Source organism: Pelobates fuscus, chromosome 6 (assembly GCF_036172605.1).
Source record: "Pelobates fuscus isolate aPelFus1 chromosome 6, aPelFus1.pri, whole genome shotgun sequence".
Taxonomy (NCBI): domain Eukaryota; kingdom Metazoa; phylum Chordata; class Amphibia; order Anura; family Pelobatidae; genus Pelobates; species Pelobates fuscus.
In genome coordinates, this window is record NC_086322.1 from 270,195,876 (window position 1) to 270,220,569 (window position 24,694).

Genomic DNA, 24,694 nt, shown 5'->3' on the forward strand with positions numbered 1-24,694 from the left:
AAACCGTAGGTCTGATTTTGCTTGTTGGAGTTGCAGGTCTTGTGCAGCCTGTTGGAGTTGGGCTGTTCGCTAGTGTTTTGGCATGTGTCGCTTTCCAATGCGACTTGTTGGGACATATCGGCCTAAATGTTGTGCTGGAGATCTGCAAGCAGATCTTTCATGGTCGCAGTTGTCACAGGGGTAGAGTCTGGGTGAGAGGTAGGAGGCTTGAGAGCCCTCTGCTCCGGCGTGCATCACACTGCCATTCTCAGAGAGATGTCAGATCTGTGTTGTCGTCTGACAAGTCGGCCAGTTTAGGGTCTGTGCTGCTCTGTGCCTGGTGCCACAAGTCCCCAATATTCATGCCCATTCTTGATTAATCGGTCTGGGCTTCTTATTTTTCTGCCCCATGTCGTTGGGGTCAGCTGCAGTTATGCAATGCAGGCTTTGGGAGTATGAAAAACCCCTTTAATTTCAGATTAGATTGTCAGCACTGAGTTCAGGCAATGTGTGTCCATCCAGATCAGTATATGGCTCTGCCCCCTACTATGTTTAGCCTGTACTTGCCCAGGTTGTTGTGGCAGAGCAAGCTCATTTGTTCTACTATGCACAAAAAAAAAAAAAAAAAAAAAAAAAACACTACCAGCTTTCTATACACAGTCTAACAAGATATTGGATTTAAAGGACTACTATAGCCACCCAGACCACTAAAGTGTGTCCACTTTACGTGCACAAACTCCTTATAACCTGATGGGAAGAGTAAAGTGTAAGAATACAAACTTCTACACCAAATAAAGTGGACACCCTTTTTTTTTTCCTTTCACCCTCTACATCCATAAACTCATTATAACCGGATGGGAAGTGTAGAGGGTGAAAAAAATAAAAATTAAAAAAGTTTATAACTAAACTGAGGGGAAGGGAGAGAAACCAAAACCAATCCACAAACAACCAAGGAATATACACAATCACTAGAAATCCATTAAAATAAGTCAACCAGAATGGAAAAAAGTTCATTATGAATGGTTTATTTTTCAGTCAGAAAATTCGCAGTTTAGAACACTCTTGTGGAATGTGTTACAGCAACGACAAATTTACAGTTTTTATGCAACAACTGCATCAACAACAGTAATCATCTCAAAAGCCTTCACACCAGAGAATTTGTCAGAAGAGAAATTTGCCATGAGACACTTCAGGCCAGCTTTGTATGGAGTGAAGTCAAATTTGGTTATGGATGTTTCGGCTGGCTTCACAAGTGGCACACTAAAGGAAATTTAAAAAAAAATAAATAAAGTTTAATAATTGTGCTATGTATTTATTAAATTACAGCACTACTGCCAGGTGAATAGCTTTTTTTTTTAATTCTTACAGCAGGAAGAGAGTTCGACTTAACTAAAGCCTGTGATCAATGGCAAGGAAGCAAGTTACAATTTCTACAAGTCTTGTACATTATTAAACAAGGGTGCGGACAGATTGGGCAAGACATGGTCAGCAGGATTCTTATTACTGGAATAGGTGAACATCTCACTTCTAGTAGAGTTCTCTGCTACACAGCCAGAGCTGCAAGCTTACTCCAAGACCCAGAAGAGGCATGACTTCATAATAGTGGAATAATCTGCAAAAGGCTATTGCCACTTGGGCCGGACCTCTCATGGAGGTTTTGAACATTCGGTGTGCAGCAGATAGACAATGGTCTTGGCCTTCAGTCTCAACTAGGCTCTTTGAAACTTTGTCGTCAACTATAAAGTTAAAATAAAGAAAAAAAAAAAAAAAAACACTTTGCTTAGCAAAGTAACTTGTGTTTAAATATCATGCCCCTGCAGTTCTACTACTCAGTTCTCTGCACTTTAGGAGTCAAATATCTGGTTTTGGTTTATGCAGCCCTAGCCACATGTTTCTTTATAGGAAGTGTTGGTGTATTTTTAGACTTCCAGTACCACAGAAATAGTTGCATCTATGTTTTTTTTTTTTTATTACCTTTTTACATTCCTTAGACCCAATATAGACCCAATATAGCGGACATCACAATCCCTTCCCCCTATGGTTATGCAAATCATGTTTGGCCTTTATTAGAAGTGTGCTTGTCCCATTCCAAATATAATAAAAATTAAGCTGGTCGGTAAATATAAATTGTTTTTTGGATGTGATACTGGAGCACAAGGCTAATGGCCATCAACATAGCAACGGATCCCTTATCTAAGAGGGAATCTAGACATATGGCAAGTTAGAGGGTTTATATTTACACCAGACTTCCAGGCCACTTGTGTGAATTCTCAAACCTTGCAGAGCCTGTGATTAATCAAAGGATTTATCCATATGGTAAACAATCTGAACCTTTTCACATTCCAGTGCAATTTACATTACTCCTGTCATCTGATCTCTACCAAGTGGTAAATTAATATATGCACTACATGCTACATTAAATGGCAATATTCTATTGTGCACCCTTGGCATGACAGGGCGGGGGAGAAGGGGTTGTAGACATACGCCACGTCTTAATTTGACTTTAAAGTCAACATTTAGATAAACCACAAAGAATATAGAATAAAAAAAAAAAAGTGTAAGATATGGCCATAGACAAGATTGGGAATTCTTTAAAAATCAACTATTAAATCAGAAATATACAATTTAGTTAATTAAAACATTACCAAACACAATAATGTCAATATAGTCACACTGTCATTACGGGGGGGGGGGGTGTAATTTTTTTGTTCTCCAAAAGAGGAAAGACTTGTACTTACGGCATTGAAAGTAAATTTTTCACTAGACCACAGCCTTCAATCAAAACATGTCCATTTTCAACATCCTCTTCAAGTGGGTTAACAAATACAACTTCCACAGTTAATGGAGTGTTTAAGATGGGATCTCCAGACAACTTCAAATAGGGAAGGGAGAGAAATAAAATTAAAAGCGTAGACATATTGCAAGGTATAATCAGAGATTAACATGACCAGCCAGAGGGGTGTTGCAAGATTAGTTTAGAATATGTGTACCCTCATTTTACAGAAATACACAAGCTGAAGTTCTTTAGGATTCTGGAGTGTCACATTTACAATCATGGAGACACTTTTAGACATTCAAAAGTTGGAGAAATATTCTAACATGAAACAGCCAAGATAGTGAAGCTAGATATGGCAGTTTGCAATTCCCTGGTCAAATTTTTGTTTACTGCAAAGTATTGACCGTTTAATTTGTCATTACACTACACCCTCTGTTCCTATGCATCCAACTCATCTGTCAGTTCACCTGTTGTAGAGCACTGCAGAATGTGCATGCATATTTAAATTTAATAGTTTCCTACATTAATATTTTTACCATTGTAAACAGTTTTGTAGTATTTACTTTTATATTCCTCAAATTGTAGGTTTTTGGGGAGAAAGACCACACCTGTAAACATTTGTGAAGAAAATACTAGTGCCAGAACTTCTCAAATGGATGGCTTTATTTACATTGCAACAGTATATTTGTTTATCATTACCCTTGTTGGTTCTCACATGGTTGAACTACAAGGCAACATATCCGTCGAACCCTGATAGTTTTACCCCCATCTTTGACTGCATCGAGTTTAACATATGCCATGCCAGTCCTTTGTCACAGGACTTTGTTAAGGAGTTGCCATTTATCCACACAACTGTCAGGAGGTTTTTGGCTGCCACAGTGGAGCTCAACTGAAGATATCGGTTATGTACCGGATTTTGTATCCACTAGGTTATTATATTTGCATTTGTATATTTCCCATCCATTGTGTATTTAGGCTCTGGATCACTACCTTTCTCCGAATTCCATGAGGGTTTGTATTTGGAGTATTGTGTGGCTATTCTACTGGCTCATAGAACCTGGTTTTAGTGGAGGTTTAGATTTGTCCACATGATAGCAGTTTGTAATATTCTCTACTGTAATGGAGTGATTTTCCAGTTTTTTAGGGTTGATTATATTTTATTCATTTTATAAAAGAACCCATATTCTAATTTGACCTGACTTAGTTGATTGCTAAAACGGTCTTAAGAGTGGGTGGGTGTGAACAAAAGACCTCTCAATCCCTCTGTTCACAGAAAACTAAAGTCTCCCTATTTACTTGACCATCTATGACAAAGCTCGAGAGAGGTACAAAATACCCCATATTTAAAAAGGAACAAACTTATGGAGTGATTTTGATGATTGGTTTTAGTTTATTAGCATAGTCCTTGGTGAGGCAGAATGTTATTACTACCTTTAGCAACAGTGGTGGGTTCTTCAATATAGCCACTGAAGAAGTCATTAGCTGCCCTCCATTGTCATCCACACAAATGGCCATTACTTGGATCATGTTGTCCACTGTGATGGCATTTCTATACTGTGAATATGCTATAGTAAGTGGTATGTTCTTCTCTGAAAGGAAAAAGAAAAAAAAGTTAGATTCTTTGCACATGCACACACTTTTTAAGGGAAGTAGAGTACAGTAAGGCTTTGCGAATGGGTAGTTTTCAGAATTTCATAGATCAGTTTGGGAGGAAAATAAAAATAGTCCAAGTTACTCAAAGTGAATTATTGGTCTACAAAGACCATATGAGTTTCACCTACCCAGTCTCAAAGGGGAACAAAAAATAAAAATACAAGTATTTTATTATGATGTTAAATGTATATTGCATGAAACCAAATCTACCCATTTGTTCTGTTTCTATACTATACTTTTGGTTTCTAAACTATTTTAAGTAGCACAGATTTAGGATCTCTTCCCCACCCCTGTAACAGCAAAGCTTTGACTAGGTAAAATTAGGTTAGTTCTCATAGTCTAGGTTCAATGTAGAAATGTTGAACGTCTGGAAGTACAGCCACCAGAGAAAAAGCCAACATTGGGTCCTGAAGGTTTACCATCCTCATTTAGATAGGTAGACAATACACAACAAAATAAGCACCGACATTCACATTAATCATACCTTCATTCGGTCCCAGACTGACAGACTGCTCGTCCTTTAGGATATCTTTGATTGGTGCTCGAGTATATACTATTGCCATGGCTGTCATGTTTACTTTAATATTCTTTGAGTCACCAGCAGTATTTTTTAATGTTAGAGTAAAGTTGATATCTTCTCCAACTTGTGTCTCTTTGCTCACTGTGAAGCTCCCCGTGAAGTCTGGTTTTGGCAGAGGGGCTTCTGCATGTTCAAACACTGGACCAGTTCCCATTGCATGTCCTGCTGCTGGGTTTCGGGTCATAGGTATAGAATCCATCTTAAGCATTATTTTCCTAGCCTTCTCAAATATTTCTCGCTCTTTTCTGGTATCTGCAAAAGAGTAATTATATTAAGCCAACTGCAACAATTTCAGGATGTCTCCAAGACGTTTTCAAGAATAAAGAAAACAAAAACAGCACTTCAGCTTGAATAGTGTCATTTTGTTTTCCCCCCCAAAGACCATTTAGTAATTAAAAAAAAATAAATCATAATTTATTAAAGTGCAGGTCCATTCAAATTAACCAAGTTACAGCCCTGTGAGTGTCAGGCAACTGGTTGGGTTACCTCCTGGTTTGGTTAGCTCAGTGTGAGCTAAACTCAAGAGGCAGGCAGTTGCCCAGAGCATCTGCCTTGCAAAGACTTCTCATTGAACTGTATGGGGAAAATCTGAAGACCAGAACAAAAGTCTGGGTTGGAAGACAGGAGGGCTTGCAGTAGCTACACATATTGCAAACCTAGGCTTCATATACGCCAAAGAAACCACGTAAAATAATGTACATACATATGTTCTTTGGGGTATAGTTAAGGGAATGTTCCTTTACTATATTGTGAATATAGAATTTAAATATTACCAAAAATTATTTATAGTTTGATGTGAATTATACGCAACATGGACTCAAGCAGGTGAGTGGATTTTGTAAAATCATTGCAATTCCTTCTATTACATGGATCATTTTATTCATTACTAGTATTTATAAAGCAATCATATCCTGCAGCGCTGTACAATTGGGAAAAGACAATACAATAAGAACAGACTGATACAACAGGTAGAGGGCCCTACTCCAGGTTCTTTAGTAAATTATCAAGAATTCAAGAGTGCGTTTCCAAGTTGTAAAACTAGAATTATAGCAGACTTTAAGAGTTTTTCCAGATGGACTATGGTAATTTTAACAGTGATGGTGCTGACGCATATTTGGCACGCCAACTGCTGCAGTGTCAGTGCTCATCTTTTGATTTCAACTTCAGGGCTGGGCAAAAGATAGAGTCCCTCGGTGTTCTAGAACAGCACTAACCCAGCCTTTGTCAAAACATCATAGAAGTTGATGTTCAATCTACAGAAATTGACAAATGACAGATGTTGTAGATCTGCTTTATTGCAATAACATTGCACTCAAAGGAATAGGTAATCTTCGGGGGGGGGGGGGGGGGTCTTTACATCTTTTACAGAGACCCCTGAGGTGGATGGCTCTACTGGGTGTCCATTGGCCACAGGGGAAGGAACGTTCTTTAACTTGTCCTAAGTAGCCGCCATGGTTTGTGCCAGTCATTCAGCTCCTGGCAGCTGTGGTTGCACCCTTGTGCATTTGAGTTCTATAGAATCTCAGCCTTTTGTCAAAAGTAAGAGATACACCAAGACAAAAGAAGTTGCTACTTTGTGCTTGAATTCCACTAAAGTTATATGCAATCAAGATCTACAAAGATAATCTATCTTGCTTTCTCTATAAGATAGAAATTTCTCACGTGGGGCGGGAGGGGTAGGTTTTTGCAGTATTGATGCCACAAAAAGCCCATTGCCAGCACTCCACAGAATACAACCCCACATAACTGCACAAATAAAACACTGTCAACTCCATTTCTGGGTGCAAAAGTGGTTCCAGTATTCAAATACATAGAACAGAAACCAAAAATATTTTACAATTTCATAGGGATTTGGGATAGGGCACGGTTTTGCTTTCAGTTTTAAACAGAAATGGTTAAAAAAAAAAAAAAAATTCTTTTTTTATAGTCACCTTCAGCATATTTGTACTCGTTTGTCAAGTCGACACGAGAGAAGGCACCCACTGCCTTTGTGCTAATATGTTGCCCCACAGATCTAGAGTCTGAGTATATTTTCACACGGGACCCATCTTCCTTTAGAAGCCAGTTTACTACGTCTGCATTCACTTCTGCATACACAAAATGGGTGTCAAAATCAAGATTGACATCACCCTCTTTGACAGCTTTTCGTGATGATGGCCCAAGGCGGAATAAGCCTAAAATATAAAGTTAGAAGTCATATAAAATAAAGGTAAAGTAAAACAAAAACACAAAACAAAAAGCTGTTATGTGCAGTTTATCAGAACAGATGTTTTAAAAAAAAACTTTGTTTAAATATTACAACAGAAACAGGTGCCGTTTTAAGTGCAGATTGTTAAAAGTGGAGAGAGTCTTTGGTGGTGTGTTGACAGAATATTAGATCTGTTAACACTACCATAGAATGCTTGAACAAAAACCCATTAGAAAATAACCAAAATACAAGACAACAGGAATATTTGGGATACGGCTGAGAAGTCCAAAATTAAAAGACAAAAGTATACATAGTGTAAATCTGCATATAATATTTAGTAAGTGATCATGAAATGAACTCACGAGATATAGATGAAAGATAGCGTTCTAGGGTGCCTCCCCCAATAATAATGGGGGGCTGATGCCTTTCTCCACTTGCTCCAAAACGATAAGTGAAAAAACAGGACTTCCAGGGTGGTGGAAAAAATAAAACAATTTTATTAAGGATGAAACATCACCCAGCAATAAAAGTTGAAATACAGGCTTAAAACGAGGTCCTACGCGTTTCGTTCACAATCTGTCACTTCTGTATGCAATTTTATATTTTTTTTTTTGCCCCTGAGGAAGTTCCAGAGTAAAAAAATACAGCCTACTCCCACCAGTCCCGTTTTATAGGGCTAACCCCTGAGTTGATTGGTGGTGATCTGGGCGTCGTCCTCTGTTTCATCCCTCATTGGTGGAATAGTTGATCATATCCAGCTGATTTTTCAATTTTAGTTGAAATTCCCGCGATCTGCATCAGCCGAGAACCGGAAGTGAACCTTCACTTCCGCGTTCCACTGAATCATGCGTTCCAACAGGGAAATTCAAAGAGGTTGAAATGTATGGTAATGTGGCCATCTAGTGGTCGCCAGGGGAACAGTCCCAGGAAATAGGTGTTGAACAATTATAAATCAAGAAAAAAAAACATGATAATATCGGCAGCAAAATGGAGAAATAGATTTGTGAGACATAGATCACTTGTACTTAAGTGCCCAATAGATATTAATATAAATTCAATTTATTTATAATTTAATATTAGAATAGCTTAGAATTATGATATATGAATTTAGAAAAATAGTACATACATCTACATAAAATCGCTTGTACTAAGGTGCCCTGTAAATATTAATAGAAGTTCAAATTTATTTATAGTTCGAATAGTTTAGAGTTATAATACATACGAATTAGAAAAATATGCACATCTACCTTAAATGTACTCTTTACATATAACCGTGTATTTATCCCAATGAGACACCCTTAATTGGGTAATAGGAAGAATTATTGTTAACAACTTTTTTCCGTTTGGGGAAATGTATACAGAGTTATGGTATAAGAACTTCAATCAGGTGCCCCATAGATATTAATATAGATTCAATTTATTTATAATTAGAATAGCTTAGAATTATGATGTATACGAATTAAAAAATACTGAACACATCTACCCTAAATGTACACACACACACACATTATATATATATATACATATATTCATCCCAATAATGCACCCTTAATTGGATAATAAGAACAGTTATGGACAACCTTTTTCCGTTTGGAGAGTATATACAGAGTGTGGTATGAGAACTTTCCTTTTCATGGAAACAGTTCAGATGCATAGGTATTGAGAGAGTTGCCCCCCATTGGCGTGGGGGGGGATAGGATCAAAAATTTATCCCAAAGGGAAACCTTCTGGATTCATCAATTACAAACACTAGAGCCAATGGGATTGAATGTGGACATCGATCTGATCTGTTTCTTATAAAGGATAGTGTTTTTTTGGTCTGCCTGTACATTTATACACTGGCAAATTAATACTTGTTTCTCTTTTTCCCCCTCTTTCAAGAGGTAGTGGTATTGATTCAAGTTCTCATACCATAACTCTGTATACATTTCTCCAAACGGAAAAAAGTTGTTAACAATAATTCTTCCTATTACCCAATTAAGGGTCTCATTGGGATAAATACACGGTTATATGTAAAGAGTATATTTAAGGTAGATGTGCATATTATTTTTCTAATTCGTATATATTATAACTCTAAACTATTCTAACTATAAATAAATGTTAACTTATATTAATATTTACAGGGCACCTTAGTACAAGTGATTTATGTACTAATTTTTCTAAATTCATATATCAATTCTAAGCTATTCTAATATTAAATTATAAATAAATTGAATTTATATTAATATCTATTGGGCACTTAAGTACAAGTGATCTATGTCTCACAAATCTATTTCTCCATTTTGCTGCCGATATTATCATGTTTTTTCTTGATAGATTTATAATTGTTCAACACCTATTTCCTGGGACTGTTCCCCTGGCGACCACATTACCATACATTTCAACCTCTTTGAATTTCCCTGTTGGAATGCATGATTCAGTGTAACGCGGAAGTGAAGGTTCACTTCCGGTTCTCGGCTGATGCAGATCGCGGGAATTTCAACTAAAATTGAAAGAAATCAGCTGGATATGATCAACTATTCCACCAATGAGGGATGAAACAGAGGACGACGCCCAGACCACCACCAATCAACTCAGGGGTTAGCCCTATAAAACGGGACTGGTGGGAGTAGGCTGTATTTTTTTTACTCTGTCACTTCTGTATGCAATTTTAATTTTTTGTTCCCTGAGGAAGTTCCAGATTGTGAACGAAACGCGTAGGACCTCATTTTAAGCCTGTATTTCAACTTTTATTGCTGGGTGATGTTTCATCCTTAATAAAAATCTTTTATTTTTTCCACCACCCTGGAAGTCCTGTTTTTTTTCACTCATCGTTTTGGAGCAAGTGGAGAAAGGCATCAGCCCCCAATTATCGGGGGAGGCACCCTAGAACGCTATCTTTCATCTATATCTCGTGAGTGCATTTCATGATCACTTACTAAATATTATATGCAGATTTACACCATGTATACTTTTGTCTTTTAATTTTAGACTTCTCAGCCGTATCCCAAATATTCCTGTTGTCTTGTATTTTGCTGTGTAAAGGTCATCCAATCTGGGTGATAACCTGGGAGGCTGTCTTACTTGAATGCCAAGATAAGTATATATTTTGTCACTTATACACATTTATTGTGGTGATATTTAAACGTATATATACTTTTCTGTAGTTTGTATCTATCTTTACCCAGAAAATAACCAAAGTCAGATGGGGCACTCTTGACAGGCGCACAGTCGGATTTGCCGGCATATGTGCTAACCTTACCCAAACCCCCATTAAAACACGGACAGGTTATACTGTTGGAAATAATTAGTCCACAGCTTTATTAAATTAATAAAATAATTAAGGAACAAATGGGGTCATCGCCAACAAGTCTTATTAAAGTTAACATTAATATCGATTGTAGGGGTATACCAAGACACCGCTACCCACCATATCCATTGTAGGGGTGTACCAAGACACCACTACCCACCAGTTCCAGTGTAGGGGTGTACCAAGACACCACCACACCCCCAGGTTCGGAGCCAACCACGTGCAACACTGCCCAATCCACACTAAACATCAGGATGCCCACTTTCTCCTCCATCAACCCTCCGATTTAACCAGGCCATTCCCCGCCGCTGTGAAAAAACGGGAAATCCACCTAACCAAATACATGGAGGGTGGGAGGGACAACTGACAGGTAAGCTTAGGTTCAGTTAAAATGGCCACTTCAAATAATGGCCGGTGTAAATACGCCCCTTATGGCTCCACCCTACCCAGCATGCTAGCTGTCACTAACTTCCTGTGGTTGCTATGCCTACCTCCTGGCTCTGTCAAGGCCTATTCCTCTTAGCTGCGCTGATCCATGGGCTACAAAAGAGTGCTACTACTTCACACCACCTAGGTGTATTAAGCATAGATTAATAGCAGATCATACAAGTTTTAGATATGGAATAGCACTGTAGAGGTTTGATATGCATATCAATGTATTTCAGCTTTAAAATACAAACTTCCTCCAATGCAAGTTTATACTGCGCTCTTAGTTTGGCGTTTTCCTCTGCACTAGAAAACTACTTTTAAAACTAGAAAACTACTTTTAAAACGAGAACCCAAAAAGGTGTTACCCCTCTGGGATTATAGAATTCTGGTTCCACTGTACCCTGCAATTGTGTGGTGACCAGCAGATGGCAAGCTGCAGAGTGCATGGCTGACTACAACCATTCCATTTTTTGGAATTAGGGCAGAGCTGGATACAAGCAGAGAGTGCACTGTCAAGCAATTGTTGGGCCTAAGGACTGAGGCTTATTTTGACCCAATGCTCACAGGATTACAGAGACAACCAGAGGAGTATCCCACAAATAGATACAACCAGACCTGGATGCAAGAGCTGTTTGACGCAGAGGCTGCTGTGACAGGTGAACTGATCTGAGTGCAGACTGAGGGTAAACTAAAATAGTCTTTCCCCTGTATCACCACAGGGCACACTGAAACTGACCACATTAACAGACCTGGGTCTTCAGTTTTCTGACCAGTGTAACCATTCACTTCAACCATGTTGTGGAATACATGTGGGTCATTGCCTGTCATTTATGGTTACCTCCTATTTAATTGTATAGTGTTTGGCTGTGTAATACAGAATTATACTTCTCTACACGAGTGAGAACCTAGAGTCATGTTCCCAGTGGGAGCCCACATCCACCCACTGGGAGGAGGCACTGCCATAATCATGTACCCCAACTCCCAGGTAGCAGAGACTCAGGATCGCCCTGCAGAGAGTAAAGAGGTAACTGGGGTGAGGAAGCCCATGATATAGTGGGTCCGCAAAAAAAAAAAAAAGTATAAAAATTCACTTAACTGTTCTCTGCCCAGTTGATGCTGCTGTCCCCCCCCCCCCCCCCAACTTGACCACAATAAAGTGGTCACTTCACTGAAAAGATATATGCGATCAAGATTTCCCTCTCCTACCAATATGTCCATTAACGAAAAAGAAAGATGGAGTCAGAATGCCTCACTGTTCTAAGCTCATTTGCACCCGCCATGCCAGAAGGGGACACCTGTTCCCTCAATCCTATTCCTATAAATATCAGTCATGCTTTAAGTTTCTCTGGCCCTCACTAAAAGATTAAACATCTGGCATATTTCCTTCATGCATGCAACTATAGGACTGATAAAAAAATCTATAAAAAAAAAAAAAAAAAAAAAAAAGTACAGAAAAGCAGTTTGTCCTGGTGTTATTTTATTGGTTTCCATGGCAATTGCTCCTTATTCAGCACTTTGCCCCAGAATTTCCACCCATTTCTGCCTGGATAGATTTCCCACCAATAGAATATTTCCATAATTTTATGAGTTGGGAGACCTAGAATATAAGTGCCTCCTCTACAAGAGACTAAAGCTGCAAAGTCCTTCTGACAATACAATTTCAAAAATAAATGCAAGAGACAAGCTGTATATAAAACCACAACAACTCGTATTGCTCAGTATATCATCATAATACCTTTGCTAGGTTCCTGTGGTGTTGCATCCAGTATTTGCCACCCATTGTAAGAAGATCCAAGGTCCTTTCTCTTCATCCAACCTTCATTCCATACATGGAAATTCCTGTTCAATTAAAATAGCTTGTTACCTCAGCATGGAGAGACATTGGCCAATGGGAAGAACCAGACAACTAATTTATGGTTCAAGTAAAAAAAAAAAAAGGTACATTTAGAATTTGCATGTAGTATTCTCTTTGCAAGAAAAACTGCATGGTAGGAACAAATTCTAAGCCAGAGCAATCCAGTACAGTTGGACAAGTGTACACATCTTACCAAACACTGTCAGCAGAGTCCAAGGAGTTTCTATCTGGATCAAAGTAATGATCAATAAGGAGATTCCGGTTTGTGTCATGAGCAGATTCAAAGTTTGAGACCACACGAGCTGGGATCCCTATGCAACGGAGAACTTTAAGGGGGAGAAGAGAGAGATTTTGCACATTAGGAGAATTTACCACAAAGTGACATTTGTTAGCACTTGTAAGACACCCAATAGTGCATTTATGTTTGATGGTCTGTTGCAGAAGGTGCATTAAGAAAAAAAAAAAAAAAAAAAAAACGCTCAAAGGGGTACTACAGGCACATAAAGATTAAGTTCCGATATGGTGCCAGGAGGCCCCTAGTGCACCCTTAGCTCAAGGGCTAGTGGCCTTTGGATTTAGCTGCGATTAGGTTGTTAGTAACTTTGATAAGAGCAGTCTCCGAGTGGAGAGGGCGGAAGCCAGATTGAAGAGGGTCAAGGAGAGTTGGAATACGGATAAAGACAAGTCTTTACAGAAGCTTTGAGAAAAGGGAACAGTGACATGTTTATGGTCAGCAGGGACCAAAAAAAAAAATATAGGATGCACACTAGAACAACTTCAGTAATTATAATCAGACTTTATTGTGGTAAAGTTGCAAGTTATATTAGAGTTCACTGGTTTCGGTTGCTTGTATCACAAATTGCTGTCAGCATGTACATGGGATTACTTCCTCCCATACCCCTCCAAAAAAAAAAAAAGATTTTTTTTTTTTTTTTTTTTTTTTTTTTAAAAAGACTGTAGTATTTCTAAATACAGCAACTTATGATACAGGCAACAGAAACCAGTGAACTTGAATATAACTTGCAACTTTACAAACCACTAAACCTAAAGATCCTAGTCACTTTAGTTTGACAATCTGTGTCCTAACAGAACTTTAAAAATAGTTCATGAAAAGTCATTAATGTGCAAGACTGCGCCATACCTGTGCAGAGAACACCAGCATATACCCAACACTGACCGAACCCAACTGGTCCTCTAGAGTGCCACTGACGGAGAATTCTGACACTTCCATTCCATTCAGCGGGACTCACACCACCAGCATAGTTATTACTCCAGTTTCCCAAAATAACTCCTTTGTCATTATTACTGTTAACCTGCCAAAGAAAAATAAAATAACCTGACAATTACATTACACTTTTTTACTCCGTGTAACAATCTAGTCTGTTTTATTCTAGTAATTCAGTCAAATGACCAGACAGAAGCTACCCATTATAGGAACTTTTCATACAGTCCATTTTAAAGAGGGCAACATCCTGGTTGAGTGCAAGGTTAGGCAAAAGGCTCATTTTATGCCTTAACTTTAAGGGGTTGTTTGGTTATATATCCATCTCAGGTGGAAAATATAGCCTTTCCAAATAACCCAACATCTGACTTGGCAAGCTATAAAATGTAACTGTCCGAGTCGGCTATTCCTCAAATGAGGAATATTCTGTGTACGTGCAAGTCAGTTGTCCATAGTACTTGAAATAGTCCAAGTAGCCTGAAAATAACCTACAACTTCAATTCATGGTTTGTTTATTTACAGATATGTATTCTAGCTTGCTACTTATGCTTGGAAAGGTTATATACCCCACCTGTGGATCGAAAACGAAAAAGATGGAGTCAGAATAGGTTAGTTACAGGATGTGACAAATCTCTCCCCTTTAAATATGTTTAATTGCTCATATATTAGTTTACATTTAAGTGTCTGAGCAGACCACAAAAGGTTTCTTTTTTTTAATTATACTCACCATAGCACTTAACTCTCTGGAAACATATATTGCACTATTTCTCTTTGAGAGATCAGCAATAGGGTCCTTCTTAGCATCCAAACTCTGGTCAAGCAATGCAAATGTGGTTTCCAAGATGTCTTCCTCGAACTACAGGTTTAAAAAAAAAAAAAAAAAAATGTATTTAATTTTTATTCATTTATTTTTTTTTTTTTTTTTTTTTTTTTTTTTTTTTTAAATACCAGTGTCAGTGTGAAGACCTAAAGAGAAAGGGAGTAGATAGCATCTGCATTATGCAGAGATTTTACAGTTGAAGTTACAGGAAAGATGTGTAGTATACCAACAGGGTGGGCCCACAGCACACGTCCCTGCAGGGTCTCACTGGTGTGGCCACATGGGACCTTTGATCTTTCCTCTGTCTTGTCTGACAGGTAGCTCCAAGAGACAAATGAGGAGAAGTTGTGATGTATGACGGTGTCTATTTTCGCTACATGCTGCTCAGAGTTCCTGTCAAAGCGCAGAAGAACCTGACGAGTACCTGCCAGAGTCCAGCTACATTAAGGTTAGGTGGGAGGGTTAGAGCATCTCCTAACAGTTCAAGTGGACAAAGGAGGAATACCTATAGTCCTAGTCGTGTAACCTGGGACTGGTATTAGTTGTACGTTATTCTAGCTCTCTTAACAGTCTTTGTTTTAATAAAGACAGGAGGCAAATGTTTTACCCAGGATTCCATTCTGCCAAACAAGGGTGTCCAATAGTGGTGCATTATACAGAGATCCTCTGGATCCTATCCAGTACAGTTTTGCTCTTAACCACAAAAGGCAGCTTTGTTTCTATATAGGCTATTTTCAAGACCCACTGTACAAGTTCTAGTGTCTGATTTTTTTTTTATGCAGACGTAGTGAATATCACAGTGTTTTATTTTTGCATTGATATAAGGCTATACCTCTGACTATTACTCCCATCCCCTTCAGCCTATATCTACCCCCCACCCCCCCTACCCTGTCCTAACCCATACTCTTCCCTATCCACCTAAAGAGCCACTTAGTTGGTTTTCAAAGTTTTTTTTGTTATTGGAAGGCCTTCATTTTCTAATAAAGTTGTTCAATTAGATCTATTAGGGATCCTTTTGTGTCCACTGGACCTTGAGTCCATTGGACATTGTCCAATGTGTGTGTGTGTGTGTGTAATTAAATGGCTACCCACTAAAGGAGGTTCCCTTAACACACCATAGAAATAAAATCTATTAGGGACTTTGTTTTTCTATCCCTCTGTTGAAGAACTTTTAGCCACTTTGAGCTCTATAGCAGCGCTCATTTTACCCTGAGACTTTCCCTTAAAGGCTTTTGAAGCAGATACCTTCTGAACAAACCTGCTCACTTTTGGGTGGAGGGGGTGCTTGTCATTGATTACACAACATGCCCTCTCTGGCTCCACCCCCTACCAGTGGGGGTCTTGAATTAGAAAATGCCCTGGCCAATTTTTTACTAGTCTGGAGTAATCTTTGGCCCATCTACCACATGTAAGCTGAAAATACATGGTTTAAATATCTATACATGTAACTAATTGAGAAGACCTGTATTCATGACAGATTAAAAAAAAACCCTTTTGAGCAAAATGCGTTCTGCCAGACTATACAGAGCGAAAAAGTCTAGGCTGAACAAAAATTCCTAACTTGCCCTCAGCCTACCATTGCAATCCAGACTGGCCAAAATATACACTGAAAATCCAGAAGTGTAAATTCCACATCAAGATTATCTCTGGGTGCCAGGACAGTGGTCAGTTTTTATTTTCTGTCAAACTGACCAATAATTAAGAATGGAAGAGGTGACCTACAATTTATAATTTAACCATTACAGTTTGTTCTAGTGGATAGATATCTATATATATTCTGTTAAAAATTCTCATATTGGCTTGAAATTTCTAATCTAAAAAAGAAAATCGGTTACCTGACCATAGGCCCACTGTCTGCCACTGTAATAACCGGCACTGCCAACAAAAATCAGTCCATTTTCTTCAATAACATATTCTTCCTTTTCTTCATTGCGCTCCATATACACTTCATCCTCTACAAAAAAGTGAATACAAATATAGGACTCTGGTCTTGTTAAGTGGGGGAACCACACATACACATCTGTTTTTCCCCATACCTGTTGCCCAGGAATTGAACAGCACATAAAATTCTCCAAGACTATTTGTAGTAGAATTCCCTGCACTGGTCACCTGCAGACTCAGTCGATAGCACCCAATGATTGCCGTAGCCGGTATATTGATAGTAATGGTCTTAGAAACGTCAGTACTAGGTGAAGATGTGGCATTCCAAGAGTTTTTATTCCCAGTGCTGGAAACTTTCATAACAGCCCGAGTATTCTTTGCTTCTGATGGAGACTTTCCTAATAGAGCAATATTTAGTGTTATTCCAAGCTAGTGTTATTCCAACACTTTGAAGATGTGCACAGTAAGAATGTGTAAGAGATCCATTAAAAAAAAAAAAAAAAAAAAAAAACCACCACAAAGAGAAAAGGGACATTGGTTGCACTAAAAGAAAATCACAGCTTCACTCATACGAGCATCTGAAATTTTTCTCCTACTAGTTGCCAGTAGTGTGTGGTTTTCCCCTCAAATCTATTGTTGCCATCTACTGTCAGGACACCAGTTACAATAAGAATTAGAGATGGAAAAAATTACAAAAATAGAACTCCCATGATATTCATTCTACAATATGACAGATGTAGAATCCACTTTTAAGTAAAGTTTGATTTTTGTTCATCTTTCTCCCAGTCCTTAAATTTGTGGGTTACCAAATATTTAGTGTTACCTTGCATCCAAATTTGTACTTTTATCTCTGCTTTGTATGTGTCAAACCATTACACCATAGTTTGTGGTCTAAGCTGGTGTAAAGAACTCACCTGGAAAACCAACCACCACCATCCCTGTAGTCCTCATATCCCTGTATGTGTGGGCCATCCAGCACCCTTTTTTCATACCTACAACGAGCCAGAGTGAAGGAACACAACCTGCGGGAGCTGCCCATGTTTGCCCTAGAATGCCATCTGCCATCTCCAGTGCTTCGCCCCAATCACTTTGCTCCCTAGTTCTCACCACTTCCCAATAGCCTAGGAAGCTGCTTTTTAGGGGTAGATATTATTCAGGGCAGCAGACCACTACTGATAAGCAGGCAGCACCTTACTTGCCTCAAATTAAAGCTCCCACTAAATCACTGGGAAAGACATGAATGCCTGGAACCATATTCAGCCAGAACATTCATAGCTGCCAACTAAAACTTTAACCCAGTGGCATTCTGACAATACCTCATGGATCCAAGCACTATTTTCACAGAATGAGCGCTTGCGTCAGACCTTTCTGGAAATGGATGGCATGTGGAGTTAAAAATGCTATTTGTAGAGATTTTCAGGGTCATTCTGGTGTTGATCCCTCTGTATCCAGAAGATAATTAGGTTAACTGAGCGCTCAATTATATCCGAAACAGAGGCGCATGGGCAAGCTTACCTTGTATTGAATAGAGACCCCATTCTGGGGAGTCTGTATGCAAACCTGTGTCTTTTCCGCCAATAAATCCATTCGGTTTACTCATCAAGACACGCATGATGTTCGGGTATGTAATAGCTACAATGCTACTTTGCTATGAGGGATCTGGGAGAACCATAACTGAGATAGCACTCTAGGTTACAGGTGCTCTGCTACAGCTGGTATTATAAAACTAAACCATGGACCCAGACCGGTGTTTGGTAACCTTCAGCACACCAGATGTGGACTACAATTCTTTTGGTGATTTGCCAGCATTATGGGGGGGATTTACCTCACAACATCTGGAGTGTTGAAGGTTGCCTACTCCTGACCTAGACCTTAGACTGGAAGACCGACTGACCAAGCAAGGTTAGTCAATAACCCTGTTTGGCCTTAACGCTCCTATAAGTCTGAGTAGCCAATATGATTGGGAGAATTTCCAGTTTGGTCGTTTTGACCTTCAAGTCAAAGTTTACTTTGAATTCTCACTTTAGGGAATACTATGTTAGAAGCCAGCAGACCGCACTGCCTATAAATGCTCTGGCCAAGTTTTTGTCCCAATCCGAGCCCTGCTCAGAGGCTGTGCGATATTTATTATGTCAGGAGCTAGCTAGTAGTTGAAGGGGTAATAGATAAAAGAAGCGCTCTTGTTCTCAATATATTCAAGCTTGGTCATTTACATACAGATGTAATGCTAAACAGGAAGGCATCCATGAAAGCCTCTGTAGGGCATAAATTTACATGCAGGACAGTCGTCAGCAGAAAGTCTAACTAACAGCTTCTGAAATAAGAAGCACATTGCCCTAAGTAAGGGGAAACCATGCACTGAATTGAAAACCCATAAGTCATAGCTACAAAGTCAGTTAGTGAACATTACCTAGCTCAACGGTGAATGATAGACTCTCATCACCAGTCATGGCCCTGTTGAATGTGCAAGTGACATTAAAGCCCTGTCCTCTCCGCACAACAAGTTGGTGAGTGATAAAGTCACTAGTCTTGTGAGCCGAAGCATTTGCACTTTTCTGGAGGTCCCATTGAGCTAGAACAAGACCTGTAAAAAAATAATAATAAAATAAACGCACATTCCAGACAACATAGGAACAGACATGGGTTATAGGTTGACAAGTTACACACAAGCAGAATGCACCCACTCCCATAGCGTATGTTGAAGCTACAAAGTGAAGTTTTATAACTAGAATTGCAAATGTGTGTAGGCTACTGGCTGAGCAGAAACCTAGAGATTTAATTAGAAATAGGACTTAAATTATATACAACCCACAAGAGGGGAAAAAAAAGAAAAAAATCTGAAAAAAAAATAACTTTTTTGGCAGGGGGGGGGGGGGGGGTAACACGTAAAGCCCTTCCTTTTTACAAGCACTCTGATTGGGAAATACCCACTCAGGTTTCTCGAACTTCTAAAACTTAAAAAAAAAAAAATAAAAAAAAAAATTAACCACACACAAACCTTACCAGTTTGTGTTATGATAATAAGGGAAGTGAATGTCATTGCTGCACGCTTTCAGATAAAATATGAATTATCCTTAACAGCAAGATACACCCACAAATATCAGATCACGTAAGTAAAATGCATGTATGCCTTTATTAATTAAAATTAATTATCACGTCAAAACAACTTTGTATTCTGTACGAACACACTGAAAACGTAGAGAGAACCACTTCCCTGCATTAACTGAAGGTAGCTAGCCCTGAAAAATAACCAAGCTCACAGTCTTAGTTAGGCCTGTGTTATACCCTCACCTGTCAGTTACCCGAGTCCAGCGATGTCCCCTGGCCCTAGCTTGGCTCCACTCCTCCCCAGCTGACAGGGGAGACCTAATGCGCACGTGCAGTAGTGGCCGCACTCGCAATAGCAATTCCCCCTTTGGAAACCATTATACAATGCTTTCCTATGGGGTTTCGGGTGACCAAGAGTCACCTAACAATCCGAAAGTCTCCAGTGGCCTTCTTGTAAACAGCCACTAAAGGTGGAGTTAATCCTGCAAGGTAATTATTGCAGTTTCTTAATAACTGCAATAACTACTATTGCAAGGTTAAGGGACCTGGGAATATGCAAGACGACCACTTTAATGAGTCAAAGTGGTCTGGGTGCCTATAATTCCCTTTGAGTGTATAGACATAACTAATCAAACCCATTCTGCCAGAACTAGACACAAACTCCAGATACCTTCTCTGTTTATGTTGACAGATTATTTTACCAGATAGCTTAACAAATAAGTCTCAGTGCAATGGATGTCACTAAATACATTAAAGTGATTCACATCTAAAGACGTGATAATGCTGCAGTTTAAGTTGCCAAAAATGCGTAGACTTTCCTGTAAAGCAGTTGTAATTTTGTTTCGAGCTGGAGTTTGTTTTACTCACAATACACCAAGATCTAGTGAAATTATATTATATATATCCCCACCCTCCACATAGATGTACTTTAGCAAACTTTCCATTGCAGTCGAGTTAACATGTTGGTTCTATACAGCATTGTAGGCAACACATGGGCAAATGTGGCCAAGCTGAAAAACTCCAATTCCACTATAATCACTGTTTAGCTGTAGCCTCAATCTTACCTTTAAGATTTGAATTTAAGTTTGTGAATAAAACTGTCACAATCAGTGCTTGGAATATATCCTATTTGATAAAACACTTGACATTTATTGTTAAATAATAACATCTATACGTACTTGTCATTTTGAATTCTCTCCAAGTAGTGATATAATAGAGGAAAAGGGCATAGTTTGTGTTTATATACTACTCCAATGGTCTTCCTCACAAACACTAATTAAACATGTAACAGGTGGCTGTGGACTTTTCAAATGATTCCCAAGGGTGTGCAGGTATTGCTGTGTTTGAAGGCTTATTCACTAAACGGTGAATCGTGGAGAAATGAAAATGTAGATTAAAAAAAATGTATAATGAAAAATGACAAATTTTCCTTTTTTTTTTTTACTGCAAATTTTAGATGGTTTCAGTTCATCACAATTCACAGTTTAGTGAATTAACCATCAGGTGTGTACTAGCGGAAAGGTGTTTGTGTTGCAGTTAGGATAGCACACCTGGGATGTGTCATTAACCCCTTAATGACACAGCTTCAGAAGTAAAAGGCCAGAATGACGGAAAATTTCCGTCATGTGTACTTAAAGGGAAACTATAGCTTCCCCCTCTGTTAAGGCCCCCTCCCTCGGCACTGAAGGGGTTAATAATCCCTTCAATCACTTACCTGGGTCCAGCACCTAGGCTCCTACCCCGCCGATGTCCGCAGAGGGGGAAGACCTAGTGCGCATGCGTGGCAATGGCCACACTCACATTAGCACCTTCCCCCCTAGGAAAGCATTATTCAATGCTTTCCTATGGTGAAAATCTGACGCTGGAGGTCCTCATGCAGAGCGTGAGGACCTCCAGCGTCAGATAACAGACCAAAAATCCATTTCAATTCTGGAAGTCCCTCTAGTGCAGGCTTCCCCAAACTTCGGCCCTCCAGATGTTGCTGAACTCAGGGCCGGTGCAAGGATTTTTGCCGCCCTAGGCAAAAGTAAAGTTTGCCGCCCCCCCCCCCCCATATGACATCACAATGCCCCATGTTAACTAACGCAAGTGCTGCAGTGCCGCCGTGTTTACATTAAAAGGCCTGCAGGGACAGGCTATACACACCAGAACCACTACATTAAGCAGTGTCCCTTTAATGTGAGGTAAATTAGAGATTAGTGCCACGAATAATATACTAGATTGCCTACTTACAATCAGATGAGGATGGTGATGGGCTCTAGCTGCAGTCTGGCTCCACTGGTCTGGTGTAGAACAGGCTCTCTGGAGGCTGTTTGTGTTCTGGGAGAACGGGAAGCAGCTCCATTTTTTTAAGGCCTTTTGCACACCTTCATGTTCCACCAATTAGTTTGTTCACAGGAGTAGGGGATGTCCTGATATGTGTGTAAGGAATGCATTGTGTGAATCTGTGTTTGTATGTGTAAGGGCTGCAATGAGTGTTTCTGTGTATGTACGGGATGCAGTGTGTGCGTCTGTAAGGGGTGCATTGAGTGTGTGTAAGGGGTGCATTGAGTGTGTGTAAGGGGTGCATTGAGTGTGTGTAAGGAATGCATTGTGTGTTTCTGTGTGTGTAAGGGATGCATTGTGTGTAAGGGTTGAATTGCTTGTGTGTGTGTGTCTGTGTGTGTAATGCATTGTGTGTTTTTCTGTGTGCAAGGGGTGCATTGTGTGTGTGTGATGGATGTCAATCTCTCCCCCCTCCCTTGTCACTCTCTTCTCCCCCTCTCCCTCCCTCGTCACTCTCTTCTCAACCCCCCTGGTCCCTCTCTTCTCCCCCCCATGTCCCTCTCTTCTCCCCCCTCTTGTCCCTCTCTTCTCCCCCTCCTCCCTTGTCACTCTCTTCTCCCCTGCGTGTCCCTCTCTTCTCCCCCCTCCCTTGTCACGCTCGTCTCCCCCATTGTCACTCTCTTCTCCCCTCCCCACTCTCATTCCCCCTCCTAACCCCGTCAATTCCCCTCCCTGTCAATTTATTCCCCCCCTTTCAATTTATTCCCCCCACCCTGCCTGTCCATTTATTCCCCCACCCTGCCTGTCCATTTATCCCCCCCTCATCCATTTATTCCCCCCCCCTCCCTGTCCATTTATTCCACCCCCTCCCTGTCCATTTATTTACCCCCCTCCCTGTCCATGTATTTCCCCCCCTCCCTGTCCATTTATTTCCCCCCTCCCTGTCCATTTATTTCCCCCCTCCCTGTCTATTTATTTCCCCCCTCCCTGTCCATTTATTCCCCCCCTCCCTGTCCATTTATTCCCCCCCCCCCCTCCCTGTCCATTTATTCCCCCCTCCCTGTCTGTCCATTTATTCCCCCCACCCTGTCCTTTCCCCCCCTCCCTGTCCAATTATTCCCCCCCTCCCTGTCCGTTTATTCCCACCCCCTGTCCATTTATTCCCCCCCTCCCTGTCCATTTATTCCCCCCTCCCTGTCCATTTATTCCCCCCTCCCTGTCCATTATTCCCCCCCTCCCTGTCCATTTATTTCTCCCCCCTCCCTGTCCATTTATTTCTCCCCCCTCCCTGTCCATTTATTTCTCCCCCCCCTGTCCATTTATTTCCCCCCTCCCTCTTCATTGATTTCTCCTCCCCTCCCTCTCCATTTATTTCTCCTCCCCCCCTCTCCATTTATTTCTCCTCCCCCCCTCTCCATTTATTTCTCCCCCTCCCCCTTATTCCCACCCCCTGTCCATTTATTCCCCCACTCCCTCTTCATTGATTTTTCCTCCTCTCCTCCCTCTCCATTTATTTCTCCTCCCCCCCCTCTCCGTTTATTTCTCCCCCCTCCCCCTCCCTCTTATTCCCACCCCCAGTCCATTTATTCCCCCCCTCCCTGTCCATTTATTCCCCAGTCCATTTATTCCCCCCCTCCCTGTCCATTTATTCCCCCCCTCCCTGTCCATTTATTCCCCCCCTCCCTGTCCATTTATCCCCCCCCCTCCCTGTCCATTTATTCCCCCCCTGTCCATTTATTTCTCCCCCTCCCTGTCCATTTATTCCCCCCCTCCCTGTCCATTTATTCCCCCCCTCCCTGTCCATTTATCCCCCCCCCTCCCTGTCCATTTATTCCCCCCCTCCCTGTCCATTTATTCCCCCCCTCCCTGTCCATTTATCCCCCCCCCTCCCTGTCCATTTATTCCCCCCCTGTCCATTTATTTCTCCCCCTCCCTGTCCATTTATTCCCCCCCTCCCTGTCCATTTATCCCCCCCCTCCCTGTCCATTTATCCCCCCCTCCCTGTCCATTTATTTCTCCCCCCTCCCTGTCCATTTATTCCCCCCCCTCCCTGTCCATTTATTCCCCCCCCTGTCCATTTATTTCTCCCCCCTGTCCATTTATTTCCCCCCCTCCCTCTTCATTGATTTCTCCTCCTCCCCTCCCTCTCCATTTATTTCTCCTCCCCCCTCTCAATTTATTCCTCCCCCTCCCCCTCCCTCTCTATTTATTTCTCCCCCCCCCACCTCTCTATTTATTCCCCCCACCCTCCCCTACCTCTATTGTAGCGTGGCCGAGCTCTGTATCATGGTCCGCCGGTACAGGGAGCTTTTGTTTCCTGTACCCGGCGGACTAACAGGAAGTGAACACTCAGTGTTCACTTCCTGTTAGTCCGTCCGAGTACAGGAGACAGATGCTCCCTGTACCGGCGGACTATACCGCGCTCGGTCACGCTACAGAGAGGGAGTGACAGGAGGGAGCGCTGAGCGCTTCCCTCCTGTCAGCCCCCTCCCTCTCCTCATGCTGCGCCCGGGCGGTGCGCCCTCATGGACGCACCAGCCCGGGCAAAGCTGCAGCCGCCTGAGGCTCTCTACAGAGCGCTCGGGCGGCTGCAGCATTAGGGGGGGCCGGCGCTCCTGGCGGCGCCCCTTCCCAAGGGGCGCCCTAGGCGGCTGCCTAGTCCGCCTTACAGGTAGCGCCGGCCCTGGCTGAACTACAACTCCCATGATT

The 24,694-nt window shown here is 40.9% G+C and overlaps 1 protein-coding gene across 1 annotated transcript; it reads right to left on the reverse strand.

Moving 5' to 3' along the window:
• Positions 1 to 1,019: 1,019 nt before the first annotated feature.
• On the reverse strand, positions 1,020 to 20,950 carry LOC134614873 (protein-glutamine gamma-glutamyltransferase E-like). The gene is made up of 13 exons (XM_063459115.1): positions 20,899 to 20,950; positions 19,083 to 19,256; positions 16,828 to 17,070; positions 16,627 to 16,745; positions 14,699 to 14,827; positions 13,891 to 14,062; positions 12,943 to 13,075; positions 12,630 to 12,733; positions 6,920 to 7,162; positions 4,893 to 5,240; positions 4,187 to 4,344; positions 2,718 to 2,851; positions 1,020 to 1,239 (listed from the first exon to the last, which is right to left on the reverse strand). The coding sequence occupies exons 1-13, from the start codon at positions 20,903 to 20,905 to the stop codon at positions 1,080 to 1,082; spliced, it is 2,124 nt and encodes a 707-aa protein (XP_063315185.1). The 5' UTR covers positions 20,906 to 20,950; the 3' UTR covers positions 1,020 to 1,079.
• Between the last annotated feature and the right edge of the window lie 3,744 nt (positions 20,951 to 24,694).

Coding starts and splice junctions, on each gene's coding strand:
- LOC134614873 (XM_063459115.1), bottom strand. Junction 7,163..12,629: donor ACCACAGGAACCTAGCAAAG/GTATTATGATGA, acceptor TTTATATTTTAG/GCTTATTCCGCCTTGGGCCA. Junction 2,852..4,186: donor ACCCACCACTGTTGCTAAAG/GTAGTAATAACA, acceptor CCCTATTTGAAG/TTGTCTGGAGATCCCATCTT.